Raw genomic sequence first — 20,053 nt, forward strand, 5'->3', positions numbered from 1 at the left:
TAAAAAAAACCTAGAAAGGTTTCACTGATCAGAGACTTAAAAGCATACACAATAACTACCTACAAAACACTTAATGGCTCTCACAGAGATGAATTAGATTTAGAGAACAAAGTCTAATGTATGAACACTACAAGAAGTTGTATCTCACAACACTGTGGAAAGCAGAAACCAACACGCTTCACTAAAAAGTGAACAAAAGCTCTACCTTACACATCTTCAAACCCCTGGTGTCTGCAGTGTTAAGTAGGCACCCAGTGTTAGAAGCACTGGTTTAACTAAATGGAAACATAAGTACTGAAGTATAAAAAGAATGCACAGAAGTAGTGATTTCTTTACTTATGGTTTATTTGTGAGGAGTGTTTTTCAAAGTTTCTTTTAGGGAATATTAGTCCCATGATTTATCTACGGTTAAAAGGTTCCAGGAGAAAATGGAAAATGGCATAGCCCTCGTCCCCAGTTTGGAGATGTGAAATGCTCACCAGTATATTAAGGATTTTGAAGAAGCCCTCATTAAAGAAGTCTGTTTAACTTTATTCACTGCATGCAAAATCAAAAGAAAGCTGGAGTAGCGATACTCATATCAGATAAAATAGACTTTAAAATAAAAAATGTTACAAGAGACAAAAAAGGACATTACATAAAGATCAAGGGATCCATCCAAGAAGAGGAGATAGCAATTATAAATATATATGCACCCAATATAGGAGCACCTCAATACATAAGGCAAATGCTAACAACTATGAAAGAGGAAATGCAAGGCAGAAATAGAGACACAGATGTAGAGAACAAACACATGGACACCAAGTGGGGAAAGTGGGGAGGGTTGGGGGGGGGGATGAACTGGGAGATTGGGATATCAAGTTGTACACTCTAAATATATGCTGTTTATTGTCTGTTAACTTCATCTCAATAAAAGTTCTTTAAAAAAAAAAAGACCAGTCAGATACCAAGCAGTGGGCTGCAAAGGCTCATCCTTTTCAACAAGACTATTTTTCCAATCAGGGAGCCTTCACAGATACACATAGATACTCACTGTACTCCATTCCATAAAAGGTAAAGCATGTCATGTGAAAACTGAGTAATTTTTATGTAAATATGAACTCTACAAGTGTTACCAGGTTTAGCAAATAAAAACACAAGATGCCCAGTAATATCTGAAATTCAGAATAACAACAAAGAATTTTTTGTGCAAATATGGTCCATGTAATATTTGGGACATACTTATGCTAAAAAATATTTTTTTGTCTGAAACTCAATACTCTATTTCACCTGGCAACCAGACCCTCCACTGGAATGTCAGCTACCGACCCTTTGTGCTCAGTCTAAATCATAAGACAAAGAGAGTTCTAGAATTGTGTGCGCTCTGCCATCCCCCAGCTTTTTAGGTTTTCCTGAGTGAACTCTGTTTTATATCTGCATAGCATAGTATTAGTTATGTGCTTCCATGACTCCTTTGCATGGCACAAGAGAAAGATTTATTTTTCCCACCACAATAATCTAGAGTACAACCAAAGACAATATATTGAAGAGGAAACATTCCTGAAGGAAGATACAGACCTGAGTTCTTATTCTTATTCTGCCAGTTTTATGTCCTTGGACAAGTACATCCATCTCTTTACTTTAGGCCTTGGTTGTGCTGACTTCAGGAACCTTACAGTACTAACATTTTACAATTTCACGATCCTGAGAACTAAACTTAGCCTTGTCCTTATGACCAACTGGAGGTCATGCCTGTATATGCTGGAAGCAGAGGAAACAACCTCAAAGTTAAAGAAAACCAAGGAACTGGCTAAAAGATGGTCCTTATATATATTTAATTAAAATCCATTTGTTTCAAAAGAAATGTTGTTACCTTCAGACTAAAAAGGCACCTTAAATAGTTCATAAACAATAGCTGTTATTCACCAACTACATAACTTTAAATACCTATCATTCCCTGGACAGTCAAAAATAAAAAGTCACTTTTATTCCAGATTATTAAAAAAAAAAAGCAGTTGACTATTTCACTTCCTTGACTCCTGTGTGGTATACCTCTAAGACACCATAAAGCATTCTGCAAGTTTGATGAAAGGTATCTATGTACAAAGGGTAAATCTATCTTCTCTGACAGATTCTCCAAACAGTTTGATTTAAATAGCATTTCTCAGCACAGAGAATCTATAACGCTAATTCATTTTGCCTTCAGCCTAAGTAACTCGCTATTAAAAGACAGTGACAATAAGAGTTTTTGTCTAGTTAAATACTACACCCTCATGTAATCCAAATGTCAGTCACTGCTTTCAAATGATTAAAATCTTGATTACCAACAACTTTAGTATAGCATCAAAGAAGTAAACAACTTTAAAACATACAAATGGCTAAGAGTTGTGACCTTGGGGATGCCAGTTAAATATGAAATTCAGATTTCAAATTCCAAAATTGGGATATGCTTAAAATTATTATTTATTTGAAATTCAAACTTAACTGGGTATTCTGTATTTTTATTTGCACATCGGGCGATTTTATGTGGGCTACCTAGTATGAGATATTTGCCAATTTTCAACCTCTTTTCCCCTAATCAAAACACTTGTTTTGATTTTTAATTTTCCCCTAGAGTCAAGAGTTTCTACCTGCTGCAGAACATGAATAGATAAGTAATTTTCCAGCTCAAAATTTTATTAACATTTCTTTGCTTTTAACAAAATCAGGTTCCCACCAATAAACTGTAGTCTACAAAACATACAATCTGAAGAGACCAACATTTTACCTACCTGTGGGTAATATATGAGAAGGCCATATAATAAAATATTTCTTTTTTTCACTTCCTTGGCAAATTCTCTAATCTGCATTAGGTTTTCCATTTTCTGACCAAATGGTACTGATTTATAATCAAGAAAATGTACCTGCAAGTAATATAAAGGGTAACAATTAGAATACCATTCACTTTCCCTTGAAAAATACATTAAAGAAGCTCAAAACACATACAACTATAATATTGCAATTATTTTTAGCAATTTGTGTTAATTTCTAGTTAATTAATTCAACCCATACACACTTAATAAAATGAATCATCCTTTATAAATACAGATGCAGTACACACTCATTGAAAAATATAAAATGCTAATATTCTATTTCAACTTGTGTCAGAGTCAAGCATATTGACATGAATATACGATTTCATCAATTCATTCAACTTACTTCCTAATTTGTAATTTGAAACTAGGCTAGATAGAAATAAATGAATAAGTTAAGAAATTAACAATATCAATAAAATTCAAGGGACTGCTTATCCAAGTACATAAAGTTTTTTAGAAGAATCCCTTTCAAAGTAATAACTGGAATTTAACAAAGAATAATCTATTTCCTAAAGTAAATCCAGAAGAATTTTATATAGAATTTTTTAGCAGTGTTAGTGTTTTTCTTGAAATTATTCAAGTAACTATTTTTTAAGCATTATTTTTCATTTAAATTTAGGGTCTCAGGGTGCTCTGTGTTCTTTTCTCCAAATTATTGAGGTGATACAATACTGTCTGTCTTTCATGGGACATAAAAATCTAAATCACAACAATAGCTTCAAAATAAACTATTTAAAATGCAAATATACATATACAATGAGCATAAAGAAATATGTGTATTCTTTTGCAACATCAGAATTTAAAAACTCAAGAGTTATTTGTTCAGTTACGTGTATTTATTAACTAGAAGCATTTTAAAATATACTCCAACTTATAAACTAGTACTAATTCCTTATGCCAGTCTTATACTCATCCCTTCCTCTCTGCTCATTCATACAGTAATGTGCTCTTTAGAAAAACAGACAACAAAACATTGTGTTCTTTCTCTAAAACAAGGGAATGAGATTTTTTTTCACCCCTTACACTACATTTTGCTTTTCCAAGGAAAATTACTTACGTAACATCCATTTATAAAGATAATTATGAGATAGTGGGCAATGTATTTTAATTTCGTATTTAGATATTCAATAATTTTCTTGGAACTTCTCATTAAATATAGTCAGTTGAAAATATACACTTATAGCTGCTTCCTCTTGAAATCTAAGGTGACAATAAAGACTTATTTTCCTTAAAAGTGCTCAATTCATAAAGAAATCAAAAGAACAAAGAAAAAAAAAGCAAAAAAATTTTTTTTAATTTTGGAAGATAAAAAGGAGAAAGAAAAAGTTTCAGGTTTTTCTATCTGCTGCATAGCTGAAGAAAAGACCATGCAACCCTGAAACCCTGGGCTCACCTCCCCCAAGCAAGCTCTGTTTCCCTGAAAACTTATGAAAGTGAAACTTCAGCTTTTTTACCAGGCAGCATTACTTATGGTACAACTAACTCCCGACTGCTGAACCACACCCAAGCTGGAAGACTTGTGAATGAACTATAAATATCAGAACTTTCTTCAGGGTAATTTGACTTGTAGCCAGGTGTTCCCCTCACTGGGACCTGGAAGCTAATGATTATCAGCTGTTGCAAAAGATGTCAGTCCCTATTTGCAGCTTAAGCCTTCTAAGAGGACAGCTTACATGCCATCTTCTATGATCGCCTTACCTCACTCCTGAGAAGCCAAGGCAGAGGAAGAAGTGGGGAGAGAAGAGCAGCCCCTAAACTAATGTGAGATGATGAGCTCAGGAGCTAAAGTGGAAGACACACCACCTTCGCCCTGCCTCTTTCCCTGCCCTGTAGTCTTTCATGAAGTTGGTCAAACTAGTGCTATAAAGGCTTCCAGTCTTATGAATTTAAAATATCTAGCTGAAGCTAAAACTGCTGGTGGTGCACTTGCTACAAAAAGCAGGCTAATTTCCCAAAGTTGAGGCACTTTTGGAAACTGCAGTCATGGCATGGATCTGAAGCCGAGGGTACGAGTCTCTCCGGGGCCCATACGGCCAGATCACTACATAGCCCCCTACCAGCTAGACTGGGGAACAACACTGCTTGGAGTTAAAAGCCTCACAGGACTATTTAACTCTTTTAACGGTGTAATTACTTGTACTATTCAGATATCATAAAATGCAAGCAGTCACCATGCCCAACATACTTTAGGTGAATGGTATGCCCTAGAATTTTGCAATACACAACCTGGGCAATCTTACAGCCAGCCTAGATAGATAGCTAGACAGATAAACATTTCTTGTTTAATACAAGTCTTCCTGACAAATTTTGAGTTCAGAAAAATCTTGCACTAAAGTAAGGGAGGTGGGTGGTAGGGAGAGGGTTTCTGTAAAAATAAGCACAAGGGGCAGAAAAGACAAGACCACTATAATTGGTACTTATCGCCTGCACAGACATTTAAAATGCACAGAAATGAGAGAGTGGAAATGCTGGTAACACATTAATTAGAGGAGGAATGATAACTATGATACAACTGGGATTGGAGCTCTGCACCAGGAAGCTGCCCTTAAGGTTGGCCCAGCAAGAAGCGCACCCTGCCAGGAGCTGGGGAACCTCTCAGGGAAGTCAGATCTAGGAGTGGGTACTCATTTTTAATTTTCCTAAAAGAGTGTCCTACAGGAGAATCTGAAAGTAATTTTTTAAACAGCAGTTAATTACATGAACTATTAATTATAAAAATAAATTATAACTCTGGGAGCCTAAAAAATGGTAAACCTAAAACTCTAGACAAGAATATATTATATTGTAATGAGAATGTTCAATAGATCAAGTATGCTGATTTCTTTTTTTTTTTGAGAAGGACAGAAATTAGAGACCTTACACTTGGTTAACTTACAGCTGATTATGTATATTAAAAAGTAATGCTACTTAAAGCTATATACAATTATATTCTACAGTTTCCAAATTTGCAGAGGGACTAAAGTATTACTTGTATCAATGCAGCAAAGCACACAAGGAAAGTAAAGTGGCAAACGAAACAACTGGCCAACAGCAATAACAAAAACAAAAAACAAAAAAAAAGCTTGTAGAAAGAATTCCAAATATAATAAAGATAAATGCAACACTTTGCAACTCTTTCTTAAGTGATAGATTTATCAGATTGGATTTTTAAGAAAAAACTATGTGCCAGTTTTAATATAAATGTCTAATGAAAACTACCTTGAAAGTATGTACTTTACAGGATAAGATAGTTTTCATTAGACATTTATTTGTGTACTGGTATGAAAAAGGCATACCATGCAAATACTACCAAAAATGAAGGTTGTAGCAATATAATATGATACAATAGGATTTAAGACAAAAAACAAAAAAGCCATTAGTACAGGTAAACAGTATATAATAATAATAAAAACTTACAATAACCATAACCTTATTGCTAAGAACACAGATTTTAAAACACAAAGCAAAAAAAAAAAAAAAATCCAAATCCATAAACATAGAGGGATGTTTGATTGCACTTCTCTTAGAAACTAATACACGAGACAAATTTTTTTTTAATGTCAAAGGCTTCTGCTTCCAGTGCAGCAGCTGAGTTGAGGGTGTTCCTCTCTCCTTCCAAGGTTATAATTCTATTCCTGTTTTTCTAGCTGTTTCTATCTAGGAAAAGTTGCATATGAGCTGATGCCACTTCACATTAAATGGACCTAAATCCCTTATTTACACATAGAAGCTAATTTATACAGAGAAGCTAATTTTTCTTATAGAAACAGGTGTTGCAGCAAAGAACATCTAGGTTGAACTGAAAGACATGGTACATGTACAATAATTTTCAAAAGTTCTCACCAAGTCATGAAATTCTAAACTAGGAATGGAAGACTTTCACTCCATTTATAGGTCTGTAAGATTCAACATACCCTAGCTCCTTGAAAAGGAAAAATGTTAATGGCACTTAAAAAACCATTAGACTGGGACTTCCCTGGTGGCACAGTGGTTAAGAATCTGCCTGCCGATGCAGAGGACGTGGGTTCGATCCCTGGTCTATGAAGATCCCACATGCCGCAGAGCAATTAAGCCTGTGTGCCACAACTACTGAGCCTGTGCTCTAGAGCCTGAGAGTCAAAACTACTGAGCCTACGTGCCACAACTATCGAAGCCCAGGAGCCTAGAGCCCATGCTCCACAACAAGAGAAGCCACCACAATGGGAAGTCTGTGTACCACGAGGAATAGCCCCTGCTTACCACAACTAGAGAAAGCCCGTGCACAGCAACAAAGACCCAACACAGCCAAAAATAAATAAATAAATAAATAAATAAATAATTTTAGAAATATGTATATATAAGCTATTTAAAAAAATCATTAGACCAATGCTATTCACCATACATTCTATGAATTAAGGAAATAGTACATAAAAGTGAGTTCTGGGCAAACTATTTATATACCTACAAACTGCCTATGTACCCCACTATTGACCTAAAACAAACATGGGTTTATTTGCTTGGGATCAGCAGAGAATTGCAATTGGGGTCTGCAGCCATGGTGAGGCATGTGCAAGTTCTCACACAGCAAGAAAAGAAGGCTTCTACTGAGGGGAAAAGGAAGTTGGAGGGCTATAGTAAATAAAGAGTCCATGGGGGGCGGGGGGTGAAGGGGAAGCTGAGACGAAGTGAGAGAGTAGCACAGACATATATATACTACCAACTGTAAAATAGATAGCCAGTGGGAAGTTGTTGTATAACAAAGGGAGTTCAACTCAAGGATGGAAGATGCCTTAGAGGACTGGGACAGGGAGGGTGGGGGGGACTCGAGAGAGGGTGGGGGGGGAAGTTGAGGGAGGGAGGGAATACGGGGATATGTGTATAAAAACAGATGATTGAACTTGGTGTACCCCCCAAAAAATAATAAATTAATTAATTAATTTAAAAAAAAAAAAAAAAAAAGAGTCCATGGCTTTCCATTCACTGAGTCTTTGCCAGGAAAGAAGAGGTGTGTTTCTCCTTCCTCTTGGGCTCTGCTATAATCTGAGGGCATGAGAGCTCTCCCTTCTGGTCTCCTAATTCTTTTTAATAGAAGTTTATGTTTATCAATTTTTTATACCACTAAACCAAATACAGTACTTAAATTATAGGGAAACTTTAAGACGCAAAGTAGAAGAATACAGGAGAATAACACAGCTCCTTTTTCTGAATACTTAGTATGGAGTAAACATTATGCTAGTTGACGTTTAAGTCACTTTTAAAGAAACGGATATGGATGTTGACCTGATGAAATGTATATAATCAGGTTGACAAAATTCAAGCATGAAGAAGTAGGATGCATCTCAAAATTCTCTTTCACCATGTGAGAAAGCCTGATAACAGCATGAAAACCAGAAGATAAACTCCAGCAGATGTACTTCCTAATACCAATAATGTAAAAGTTAAGGACATACATAACACTGTGCTACTAATTTTGAATTCTAAAATACACCAGCTACTTATGAGGTCCAGGAAAACATTCAGCTGGTACAACGCAATCAATTTTAATTTTAAAAGCAGAACAAATTTATACAACTGCAGCAGAAGGTTGCAAAATGGTCATGATAACTTGAGAAATGTAAACTTTTTTGCCTTAATAAAACACACACACTTTGGATAGGCTTGTATCCACTGAAATGTAGCAAAACATTTCATCTAGGTTGAGTTCTGCAAATTTGCTTCTACTTACACCAAGTAGATATTCTTTGGTGTCTTTTTGACCATTCACTAATTTACTACATGTAAATTACAGTAAAAACAATATTCCCCAGTTAGAATGACATTTCTAAATGTCTTTTCATGCATACATAAAAAAAGATAAGGATATTTTCTTACCCTCTCCTCCCCCAAAAAAGAATGTAATTACATCTTTTTTAAAGGTGGCAAATTCACTCCTATAACAGAGTAAACTGCTTAAATATTTAACATGTGTAACTTCACGGCTGTGTGGGTGGGCGAGGTTTCTGGCACTCAGAGTTTGGAAAAGGTTTCCATTTGCCTCATGTCTTCGACATTCAGTTCTACACATGCTTTATATTTGTCATAGTAACCATTTGATGTACCCCCACTTGACGTCCCCAATGAACTCCAATTACTTTTTTATATTTTAAAATGTGGTTTTTCACTTGTCTCTGAGGACAGGTACATTAATTAAAGAATAATAGTTAATATCACGTACAGTATTCCTTATAACATAGGAATGTTCCATAACACCACATTTAACACTTCTGTCTCATTCCAGAGTCCATGTTCACTGACTCCTGAGAAGGGGGTCAGGATTTGCGGTAGAAGGGAAAACAGACTCTTTTATTTGACTAAGAAAAAAGTCAATTTGTGAAGCTTAAGTATATATCCAAGTAATGCATTGCTTAATGCCCACCAAAGCAGAAGGAAGGATGGTAAAAAGGAAAGTTCCGGTAATTAGCAAATAATTGAGTTAGAAAGAATTGGTAGATAGACCAAAGGTTCTCTGAATCCACACAGCAGATACTGCAAAATTATCAACATATGTGTACAGAAAAGTAAATTGTGTGAATGAAGCCTAACATCTTCAAAACATCACTTTTCAAAAGAAATATGAGGGAAATCTAATAATTGATGAAACTGGCCAATACCACACAGATCAAAGTAAAAGTTTATCTTAGGGATAAAGAAAACCCAAAAACCTTAGAAGAACTTTCATCTCACTTCAACTCCTTATGAATTACCTGGATTCTATTAATGAAAATTACTTTAATAAATTGTACTTTTAAAAAGAAAAAAAGAACAAGCTTTTAACATTGAATCACTTCACTTTAGAACAAGTTTAAATCTATGTCATCATGAAATTCAACTCATAATTCTGATGCATAGAAACTAATTAAGTTTTAAGGTATCACAGAAACTCAGAGCAAATGCCTAACAACTCATTTGCAAATCTTAACAAAATAAAATACCAGCAAAGCTAGTGGGTTGGGAAATAATGACACTTAACAAAAGGTAGTAAATAAAATATCAATAGTACTTTGCATTAAAATATTAACCATACAAAAGGTTTAAATATTTCTATTGATTTAAAGAATTAAAAAGTAAATGAGTTTTATAGTATCAGTAAAAATATTACATTTGTATACACTTTTTTAGATCAAAGAATAATGGAATGAGAACTTCATATTTTACAGTCAATAGAAAAACCTAGTATTACTTTAAAACATAAAAAATTATAAATTGAACATTTTTTCAGATTATTTCACAAGATTGATTCTCCTATAAGGACATAATTCTGCCACTGTTGTATTATGCTACAATTATCTGAAGCATTATCTACAACTACAATTAAGTAACATCTGTACCATCTGTCACAAATTTTAGAACCAAAAGTTAAAAGCAATCCCAATATGAAGCATGAATTTGTTTAGCTAATATTCTCTGAAACATTTAACTCTGTATTTATTTATTTACTTACTTGTTTGAGAAAACTCTGAGAAAAACTGCCAGAGAATACAAATCACTGAAGAAGTTACCAAAAGCAGGTATGTGATTCTTCACTCAATTTAGTGTATAATCTTTATATATTTTAGGGATTTGTCAAAACTTCACCTTACATGATAAAATTTATTACTGCTTAAGCAACAATTATTATTAAGTTATTTAGATCAGCATTGTCTGATTTTTAAAAAAAAAAATACAGGTATTTTTGGAGTTCACGAGTAAAGACACAGTATGCACTGGGGCAAACCACTACAAAAGTCCCGTGCAGTACTTTGACTTTCTAAGAATAACTGATTCTGTTTTTATGTACCTACATTTGTTACGTGAAAATGTCAAGGCAAGTTTAAGTCAATGAACATTTTTAAACACCTACACAAGCTGTCTTGAAAAAGGGAAAAAAAACTCTGAGCACACAAGCATAAAGGAAGGATTCCAAGAGGAAATACAGTCCTTCATACTTTAAGGATAATAGGAGTCAAGCAGGCAAGCACGAGAGAAATGGTGTCTCAGGTAGAAAAAACGCACCAGGGTAAACACAGATATGTCAGGTACATGGTGCCTGTGCAGAACTACTGGAGTTCAGTATTACCAGAGGGCAAAGTGCTCAGTGAGGAAAGAAGAATCAGGAAGATTATCTAAGCAAGAGCCAGACCAGGCCAAGGCTTTAGGATCTGACTGAGCTTTGTCCAGCAGGGGATGAGGAGTATCTGGAAGGTTTAAATAATGACGGGGTTCAGGGCAGGCTACACCAAAATATACCGCTTTAACATATTGATTGTTTAGGATTAAAGTTACTTGAGAAACAGTGGGTACAAGGACACTCTGAGCCTCCTTTCCCATGTGAAAGTTACCCTCCTTGTATCAGGAAGTAAAGAGACATTCTTATGGCCAGAGATAGGGGATTCAGGGCCCAGAAGTCTGTGTAAACAAACTCTGCTTAGTTCCTTCACTAATTAGTACTTAAGCCTAAATTTCTTTGTCTCGTCAGTTCTTCACAAATTTACTGTTTCTTTGTCTAAAAGGGTATACCAACAGCCTCTTTGATCACTCCTGGGTACCATATCTATGAGACCTTTGTACATAGAAAATCAGTTTTTTTCTCCTGTTAATCCGCCTTGTGTCAATTTATTAGACCAGCCAAAAGAACCTAGAGGAGTACAGGGAAATTTTGCCCATCCTGACAAGGACAGTAATATAGTAGATTTGCAATTAGCAAAATCTGTCATGGTGGCTATGATGAGGTCAAAGCTGAAAGCAAAAGGGACAATTTTGGGAGGGACAGTTCTTGGAGGGAAGATGAATTCAAATCTTTTAAACTTCACGCACTTAAACATTTCTGTTAAAACAGAGAAATGATGAAGATTAGATGTGGAAACGAAGAAACTGGCACACAAGCAATACTTTAAATCATGAGACTTGATGACCCAGAGAGTATATGTCTATTAAAGAATGTCTAACAGATATTTTAGTAAAGGTACTAAGTAACTTTGGCAAACAGATCATTTCAGATTGAAAATTTAAGCCAAAGTTCAAGAAACTATGGCCCATGTGTCAATCCAGCCTCCTGCCTGTTTTTCATGAATTAAAGTTTTACGTAAACACAGCCACACCAGTTCTTTAACATCTTGTCGATAGCTGCTTTTGCACTAGAGCAGAGTGGAGTAGTTGCGACCAAAACCGTATGGTTCATCATGCCTAAAGTATTTATTATCTGGCCGTTTACAAGAAAAATTTGCCCCCCTAATATAAAAAATTTATCTCAGATCCAGGGAAAGAAAATGGCCTCAATTATCTCCTGTAAAATGAGAGCACTCTACTAAACAATGTTTAAGATCCCTTTCTTTAACAATCTATTGTTACTCGGAAAGGGCAAGTATTGATGCCCCTCACGAGTGTCATTTGGTAAAGTGAAATGAGCACAGTGCTTATTCTTGAACTGAGGATAACAGCATCTATGACAGTCAACTTTCAGGATTTCCCTGAGGAATAAATGGCATCATTTATTTTAAAAGGGAAGGATGGTGACTCATTATTTCAAACATTCAATGATTGTCTGTGATTACTCACATTAACACAATTATATTAATAATATACATTAGCAGGCCACATGTGGGGTAGGGGTGAGGTTCTGAGAATCATAAATGTAGTCAGAGTTGCTTTTCTTGAAAAACAAGAAATACAAGATCAGCTACATTCTCATTGGTTGAGCAAAATCCTAGAACTCAGTTATTACCACAAACACGTTAAATTTTTTAAAAAGACATTTATAGTTCTTTCTCAAAAGATCTAGAAATGGGTATAATACTCAAAGGACTCAGAAGAGACATGCAGGCTTAACAGTCCTGTCATTCCCAAATAAGAATTTTCCATACTGACACCAGGATTATCTTGGCAACACTTGTTGCATTCTACCTTAGCAGGTACAAGTGAATAAAGTATCCTAGCATTTGAGTAGAATAAGTATAAACTTCAAAATCCCATAAAATAAAACCTATGGTGCCTGGAAAACTGAATCATACTATACTTTTCAAAAGTGTCACATATAAACTTATTGCAAGTAGCGTTCAAGCCAAAGCATGTTTGGAACAAGAAGCTTTTTGCACTGACTCCATCACCTTTCCATTCTTTCAATAAAAGAAGAGTTGAGTTTCCAGAAAACTGCCAAAGTAATCTATTTTTAGGTAGCTATAGATTTTTATCCTAAGGGAATAGCGCTTAGGCTTGGAATATTCTTACCATCTTCCTGTCTGCTAATGACTCAACCCATAGATAAGATTTTGTCTTGTTGGTTTTGTTTTTTCTCAGAATGCATAGCATTAGTACAGAGAAAACGTTGTAAAAAACATGATCCATCATACAAACACTATGTAAGACTTGGCAAAAGCATTATGATATGAAAGGTATTTTAAATTGTACCTATACTTGGAATTCTATTAAAATTCAATTATTAAGGAGGCCTTGGAGGCATGTAACTTGCCTTTTCAAGTATAGGTTTTAGGATAAAAACCTCTGTACGAACACACACACATAAAACACCAACACACAAACGCCTAGAAAGCTTTTGGATACGAGTGAAATCTTTCTAATTATTTCTGCCAACAAATTCACAATAATCATCTGCCTTTTCAGCTTTCAGAAACAAACCAAAAAGATCCTTCTCTAATGTTGCCTATTTTGCTATTATTCAGCCAATTTCACAAGACATAAAATTGGAGATTATACTCCTTATTAAATTAAGCACTAAATCTTAATACTTCTATCTCTTAAACATATCTTGATTCTAGCCATTGCTGCCCATTCACTGTAAAACTACCCTAGTCCTAGCCACCACCATTACTTCTAAGATTATTGCAATAGCCTCTAAATGAAATCAAATGCATCAAAGAATCCTTCTGGATCACTTTAGTCCATTCTCTGTGTTGCATCCAGAATGACGTGTAAAATGCAAAGCTGATCACATCAGTTTCTAATGTGTGGTACCCCTTTACAGAGTTCAAACTTCGAAGACCCACCTTAACCTAGACCTGTATAGTTCTCACCTTAACTTTCCCCAATGTATAATTAATTCTCTCTGTTTCAGATACACTGGCTCTTTCCATTTCTAACCATTCTATGTGCTACACTTTCCAAACAAAAATGCTATTCCTCTTACTCCTTATAGACTCAGACCCTGCTCAGCTGTCCAAATTTTTGCTTTCCCCCTTATACTTAAGAAGATCTATCCTGATATTCTATTCCAGGCTAAACTGTCCCTTTCTCAAATAGACCTAATTAAAATTCTTACCTTGGGGTGGTGAACAGAAGGGACAGAGAGTGACCAAGGTCCTGTGACTTCCCAGCTACTGGGTCACTTCCCAGGCTAACTCTGGTCATTTAATTAAGCTCATATTATTAAGAATCATCATTTAAAAAAACAAAAGAAAAGCTAAATAAAATCATTTCCTTAAGAGCAAGATAAAATCTGGAAAATTAGCACATATGGAAATGCCTCATTCTTCTAAAGTAAGATGTAGTTTAAAAAAGTATTACATTATGAAGCTATATGTATGTCAAAACACCTGACACACAGATGTTCAATAAATGCTATATGAATTTATATTAATAATTAATTAGATAATGAAGAGACTAGGCTACTTCCCTGTAAAGTACTAATTAGACAGCACCTAAAGTAAGTTTAAAATGAGTTAGTAAGAAACAGCATTAGTGTGAGTTTTAATGACTAAGAAATCATTTTCCGAAGGTAGGACATGGCTACACATGGAAGGATAGATTTCTTGGGAGATGGGGGAAAAATTAATCTTGCAACTGTTGTTAGAGAGAAAAAGAGGAATAAGTGCAAAAAGGGAAGAGCTAGACTCAACCTAATAAAAACCAGACTATAAAAAGAGGAAGATAAATAAGGAAGAGCCAAGTACAAGGGAAACCATTTTAAAAATCCCATGGGTTTTGTGATAAGGATTAGAGTACAAAAAGGGGTCACAGATTGCTCAGCAAAGGAACATCCTACCACCTGATTCATATTTAACATGAGTATAATAATCTAAATTGCTCTACTATATCTTTATGTAAAAGACATCCAATGTGGATCATACAAAAGTAGAAAGATGTCACAAAATATCATAGTATAGACAATATCTTTAGAAACAAAAGCTACTTAGATGCAATCAAGGGCATTCCACTCTTTTAAAGATAAAAATTCTGATCTAAAGTTCTGAGACATGAAATAACTTGGCAAGGATAACAGGTGTCTTATTTGCACACCTAGTACCTGTACCTTGAACCCCACTCCAGGTTCACATCCTTACCATGCCAAAGAGCTCCTAAAACTTAAAATAACAGCCAATTATTTCGATTCAATACCTCTTTCACAAAAATATAATTTGGTTTTCTTCATGAAGTAAAATCCTTTTAGATATTATAAATAAAGTCAGACTTGGCTATGTTCATATTAACATGTGTATTAGTTAACTTATAATTAATTACAGAAGTATAACATGTAATTTTAAAATAATAAATGGTACTGAAAATATGTTTGGTCCCATATTTGTAAGAATTAGCAGCACATAATTAAGCTAAAGGCCATTTCCTTTGTTTAAAATAGAGCCCAGTACACACACACACACATAAAATCTAGTAAGAGAAATCTCCAGGCATATTTTTTTAAAAAACTTAATGACCAAACCAATTGTTTATTTCCTTTTCTAGGACTAAAATTCATGTAAGCCACTTAACAAAAGAGGCTAGTTTCATTTATTTTGCCTCCTGGACATTTCATGTTAATTTTATAAACTGATTTACTAGGACAGCACTGGAAATAAATTCACAAACAACTCTGCTCATCTGACCAAGTCTAGTAAACTACTTAAAATAGGAAATTAGTGATTCCAAACCCCATGCTTAATCAAGAAAAAAAATTATTCAGAAAAGTGAGAAGTCGTCTGGAATTCATTCTATTTGTACATCCATTAGAACATTATTCTATCTGAAAATAACCTTTATTCATTAAAAGAAAGACTACCAGAAGGTATGTCCTATGAGAATCAGTTCTTTACACATCATCAGTTACATGTCCATTACAATTAATCTTAGGGAATTTCTATATCCTACAACCCAAACTTGCCAGCAACCATTTAGCCAGAAGCAAAGAGCTCCCAAAACTTAAAAAAACAGTCAATTCTTTCTATTCAACACCTCCTATAAGAATGACTTCATCATTCCTCATCTTTGTGTTAGATATGAATCCCTTTGTGACTGAAATTTCAAAAAGGTTCTAAAAGCATTTTAAACCAATATTTACTTAGATTTTATTATTGATTTAGGCAGGAAATACCTGAGACTTACTATATGAGAAGAAAACAAATGAAAATATTTGTAGAATTTTGTGGAGGAGATTGCATTTCTGCCACTGAAGCAGTGTACAAACACGAAAGAGAAAACTTTAAAGTATCCTAAGTGATGACATCATAGACATTTGACATATAATAAAGTTATAATTTTCTAAGGGAAAAATCAAGGTATCCATATGGCTACAATAGCAACATGGTTGAGATAGGAGTGGAAGAGGGAATGGGGCCAACTCCCTAGGTCACTGGCTATTAAACACACACACACACACACACACAATATCCATCCAGAAATAAATGTAAATAAACTAGGACCTGAAACATACATAGTTGACCTTTGAACAATGTGGGGGTTAGGGGTGCCCACCCTTTGCACAGTTGAAAATCTACATATAACTTATAGTAAGCCTTCTAAATACATGATTCCTCCTCCATCCCACAGTTCCTCAGCATCCGTGGATTCAACTAACTAGGATTGTGTAGCACTGCAGTATTTACTACTGAAAAAAAATCTGCCTCTAAGTGGACCTGCACAGTTCAAACCAATATTGTTCAAAGGTAAACTGTGCCCCATAAAGAGTAAACCCCATACGGAAGCAGTAAGAATTATAATAGGAAGCGCTCTCTTTTTTTGTCTTATAAGAAATTTTGCCTTAAAAACATATTTTCTTAGTCTAGTAATAATAGGCTTAAAAGAATGAAAGGTATATAACAAGAAGTTAAAGGTGAAAAATATACATGCTGGGTTCTGTTAAGAAATTTAACAGGATCACAGATTTTTATAACTTAAATTCAATAAAGGCTCAGTACCCTGTGAAGCTAAAGTAAGAAACCATTAGCACTTAAAAGAAGGAATCAGTATGTTTTTCCAATTGTCATTTGTTCTTTATTAGGAAAAAATATTAAACATATATATGTGTATATGTGTATTTTTAATCTTTTCCCATCTTATTATTTAACACATTCATGAGAGCATAAGAGTTACAAGTGTATATGATAAACAGCACACTGGATTGATTCTGTTCCTGGCTCTGCCACTGGTGAGCATGGAACCTTCTGGAAACAATTTACATCTCTGTGACAGTTTCCCCAGATGTGAATGCATCAACTGTCAATTGATGGTGATTTTCTATTTTTTTATTTGCTGACATGTTCAAATACTAAACATTCTGAAGTATTTTAAAGATCATGTATTCTGATCTGTTATGTCAATAAACTACTTCCCAGTAACAAGAACTAAATTAGGCACTTTTGAAGGTTTATTTATGTTTTTCAAAGCATGAAAATTCCATATGGGAATTTATGGTTTTTTGCTTAAGTAAATTTATGAAAAGATTCCTATCTCTCCTAAAGCACCAATAAAACTATTGTCTACATTGTCAGAGGAAATTAGAGCTCTAGGATAATTATCCAGATAACTACCGTAAAATTATTTTGCTGTGGAAAGTGATAAACTTAATTTTATTGAGTAAAATTAAAGAATTTGCTTCATTTCTCAGTTTTGAACTTTCACTTAAATTTGTGGCCAATTTCTTTCTGCTTTTAAAAATTAAACATTTTGGGGGTCTATTACATGAATCAGCTATCTTCATGGAGTAAATAAGAACATACTGCCCATTATCTCATCTGATAGTGGTACTAAAGGATATTTTATGGAAATCTTGCCAGATCCAAATAAATTAGAATCTTTATTTTATTCTCTGGACCTGGAAAGTATTTTTTGACAGTTTTACAATTGGTTTTATATAAATTTGGATGGAAAACAGTTAGAGTTAGTTTTGTCTTCTGAAAATTTCTTCTCCATTGCTCGGGAAAAAACACCTCTCTGATCATTAATTTCTAAGCAAAGACAGCCTACAATTCCGACTCTTAATAGTATTGTGTCTTGCACAATTTAAGTAAAAGCCTATGAGGTTTTTTGGAGTGATTTTTATATCAGAAATTTTATGAATTTACTATTTACTATTCTAATACATCTAAAATATTGCTTTTTTAAAATATTTGTTTATCATTACTTAAGCAGTGAACAAAAATTAATAATAGGAGGAGAAAACAGAGAACTGAACATGTCCCATGTTGATGGTTATTGTATCAGTTGATTCCAAAAGAGCTTTCAAATGACCCTCTTGAGAGCTGCAATCTGAAAAAGGTGCTAGCTGTACTATAATACCCCCTGGTAAACGCAAGAAAGAAGCTAACAAAAACTTCAGTCAACTCAGGATAAAAACTCGGCTGTTTGATAACTTACATGATAGACTAAACTGCATCAGAAATCACATCCGAAAAGGATTCTTAAACACAATTCCTACAGAACCTTGTGAAAGAAAGCATTGGTTTTTAATGTTTATAAGGTTTTTCTTGCTAAAAAACACAGAAAGGGATCTAAATTTTTTAAATTCCTTCATGCCAACCAGTTCCTAATTTTAAAAAGACTGTTTTGTTTTGTTTTCTCTCAAGTAGAGAGTAGTCTAATACAAGGTGTGCTAGCTATCCAAATATGTGTTCCCAAAGGCTCACAGTTAAAAGACTGCATAGGATAACAAACGTCACCCTAAGGCACACAGATTCACTGAGAAACAGAACACTTACAAAGTGACCCCAGCCAGCTATCTCTGCCCACTTTAATGCTGGCACCTATTTTACCATCTGCCAATCTCCTGCTAATTGCAGAAATTTGGAAAATTCTGATAATTCAATATAACTACAATTAATTTACATTATACCTACCAAACCAAAAGATGTTTTAATTTGATCAAATTAACATAGTTAACCCCTTAAATCATACTTAACATCATCAACAATTAAGAACTTGGTAAAATTAGACTTCTTATATACATAAAAAGAAAATAAGATGATGACCAAATAGGTGGTCCAAAAGAGTATTTTAAACAAAGCAGTAATAAAGAATATTTTTTACAAAATGAAAAATATCCAAAAATATTTTTGCAAAAATGACCATGCGAAATGAATCATGTCACAACATATTATCATATAAATATCTACAGGATTATTCAAAAAAGTTTATTTTTGCAAACATAACCTAAGTTTTTAAAATAGAAGATTAAATTATTTTAATAAATATTTTAGTTCTTTTAGAATCTCAATTATTTGTCCTACTCTTCATGGTAAAATTTTGTTCCTTTCTTTACATGGATCTTAAAGCAATAGCCTCTACCACTTTATCTTACATAACAAAAATATCTTACATTAAATATTTCCTAACCCATCTTGCTTTCATAAAAGCCAGGGAGAAGTTGATCTCTTAACAACCAAGACAGAACCCAAACTAAAACCTAACCATCCTAAATACCTAGACCCAGCACCATTAACTGCTTCCTCCAAGGGATAAATATTCCAGATGAAGTTGAAAGTCACATGTACCTTTAGGATGACTACTGAATGACAGCTAACAGGAGATTCCAAATTATTTTTCTATATCTACATGAGAATATATACTTATGTTCACCAAGGGATGGGGTGAGGGAGAGATAAATTGGGAGACTGAGATTGATATATATACACTACTATGTATAAAATAGATAACTAATAAAATAAGAACCTGCTGTATAGCACAGGGAACTCTGCTCAATACTCTGTGAAGGCCTATACGGAAAAAAATCTAAAAGAAAAATAAAGAGTGGATATATGTATAACTGATTCACTTTGCTATACACCTGAAACTAACACAACATTGTAAATCGATTATACTTCAATAAAAAATTTTTTTAAAAAAAGAATTCTTTGGCTTAAAAAAAAAAAGTATAAGAGATAATGTGGGCCTTATCAATACTGCAGGCCTGACATAATTTTTTAGCATTGACAACATGATCTAATGTTTTCACCAAATACCCCAGCTAAACTGACCTTCAGTCCCACTTCTTCTGAATATCTGTCCTTACAGAGTAAAACATG

At 34.2% G+C, this 20,053-nt stretch overlaps 1 protein-coding gene across 3 annotated transcripts in view; it reads right to left on the reverse strand.

Annotated features, from left to right (window-relative positions):
• Positions 1 to 20,053, reverse strand: part of CRPPA (CDP-L-ribitol pyrophosphorylase A) — a 318,526-nt gene that overhangs the window by 110,861 nt on the left and 187,612 nt on the right. For all 3 annotated transcript variants that reach the window (XM_057733918.1, XM_057733917.1, XM_057733916.1), the window contains one exon: positions 2,751 to 2,882. In XM_057733918.1, the coding sequence (XP_057589901.1) occupies positions 2,751 to 2,882 (132 nt within the window). The remainder of the gene's footprint in view (positions 1 to 2,750; positions 2,883 to 20,053) is intronic.

This window comes from Hippopotamus amphibius, chromosome 4 (genome assembly GCF_030028045.1).
Source record: "Hippopotamus amphibius kiboko isolate mHipAmp2 chromosome 4, mHipAmp2.hap2, whole genome shotgun sequence".
In the NCBI taxonomy this organism is placed as follows: Eukaryota; Metazoa; Chordata; class Mammalia; order Artiodactyla; family Hippopotamidae; genus Hippopotamus; species Hippopotamus amphibius.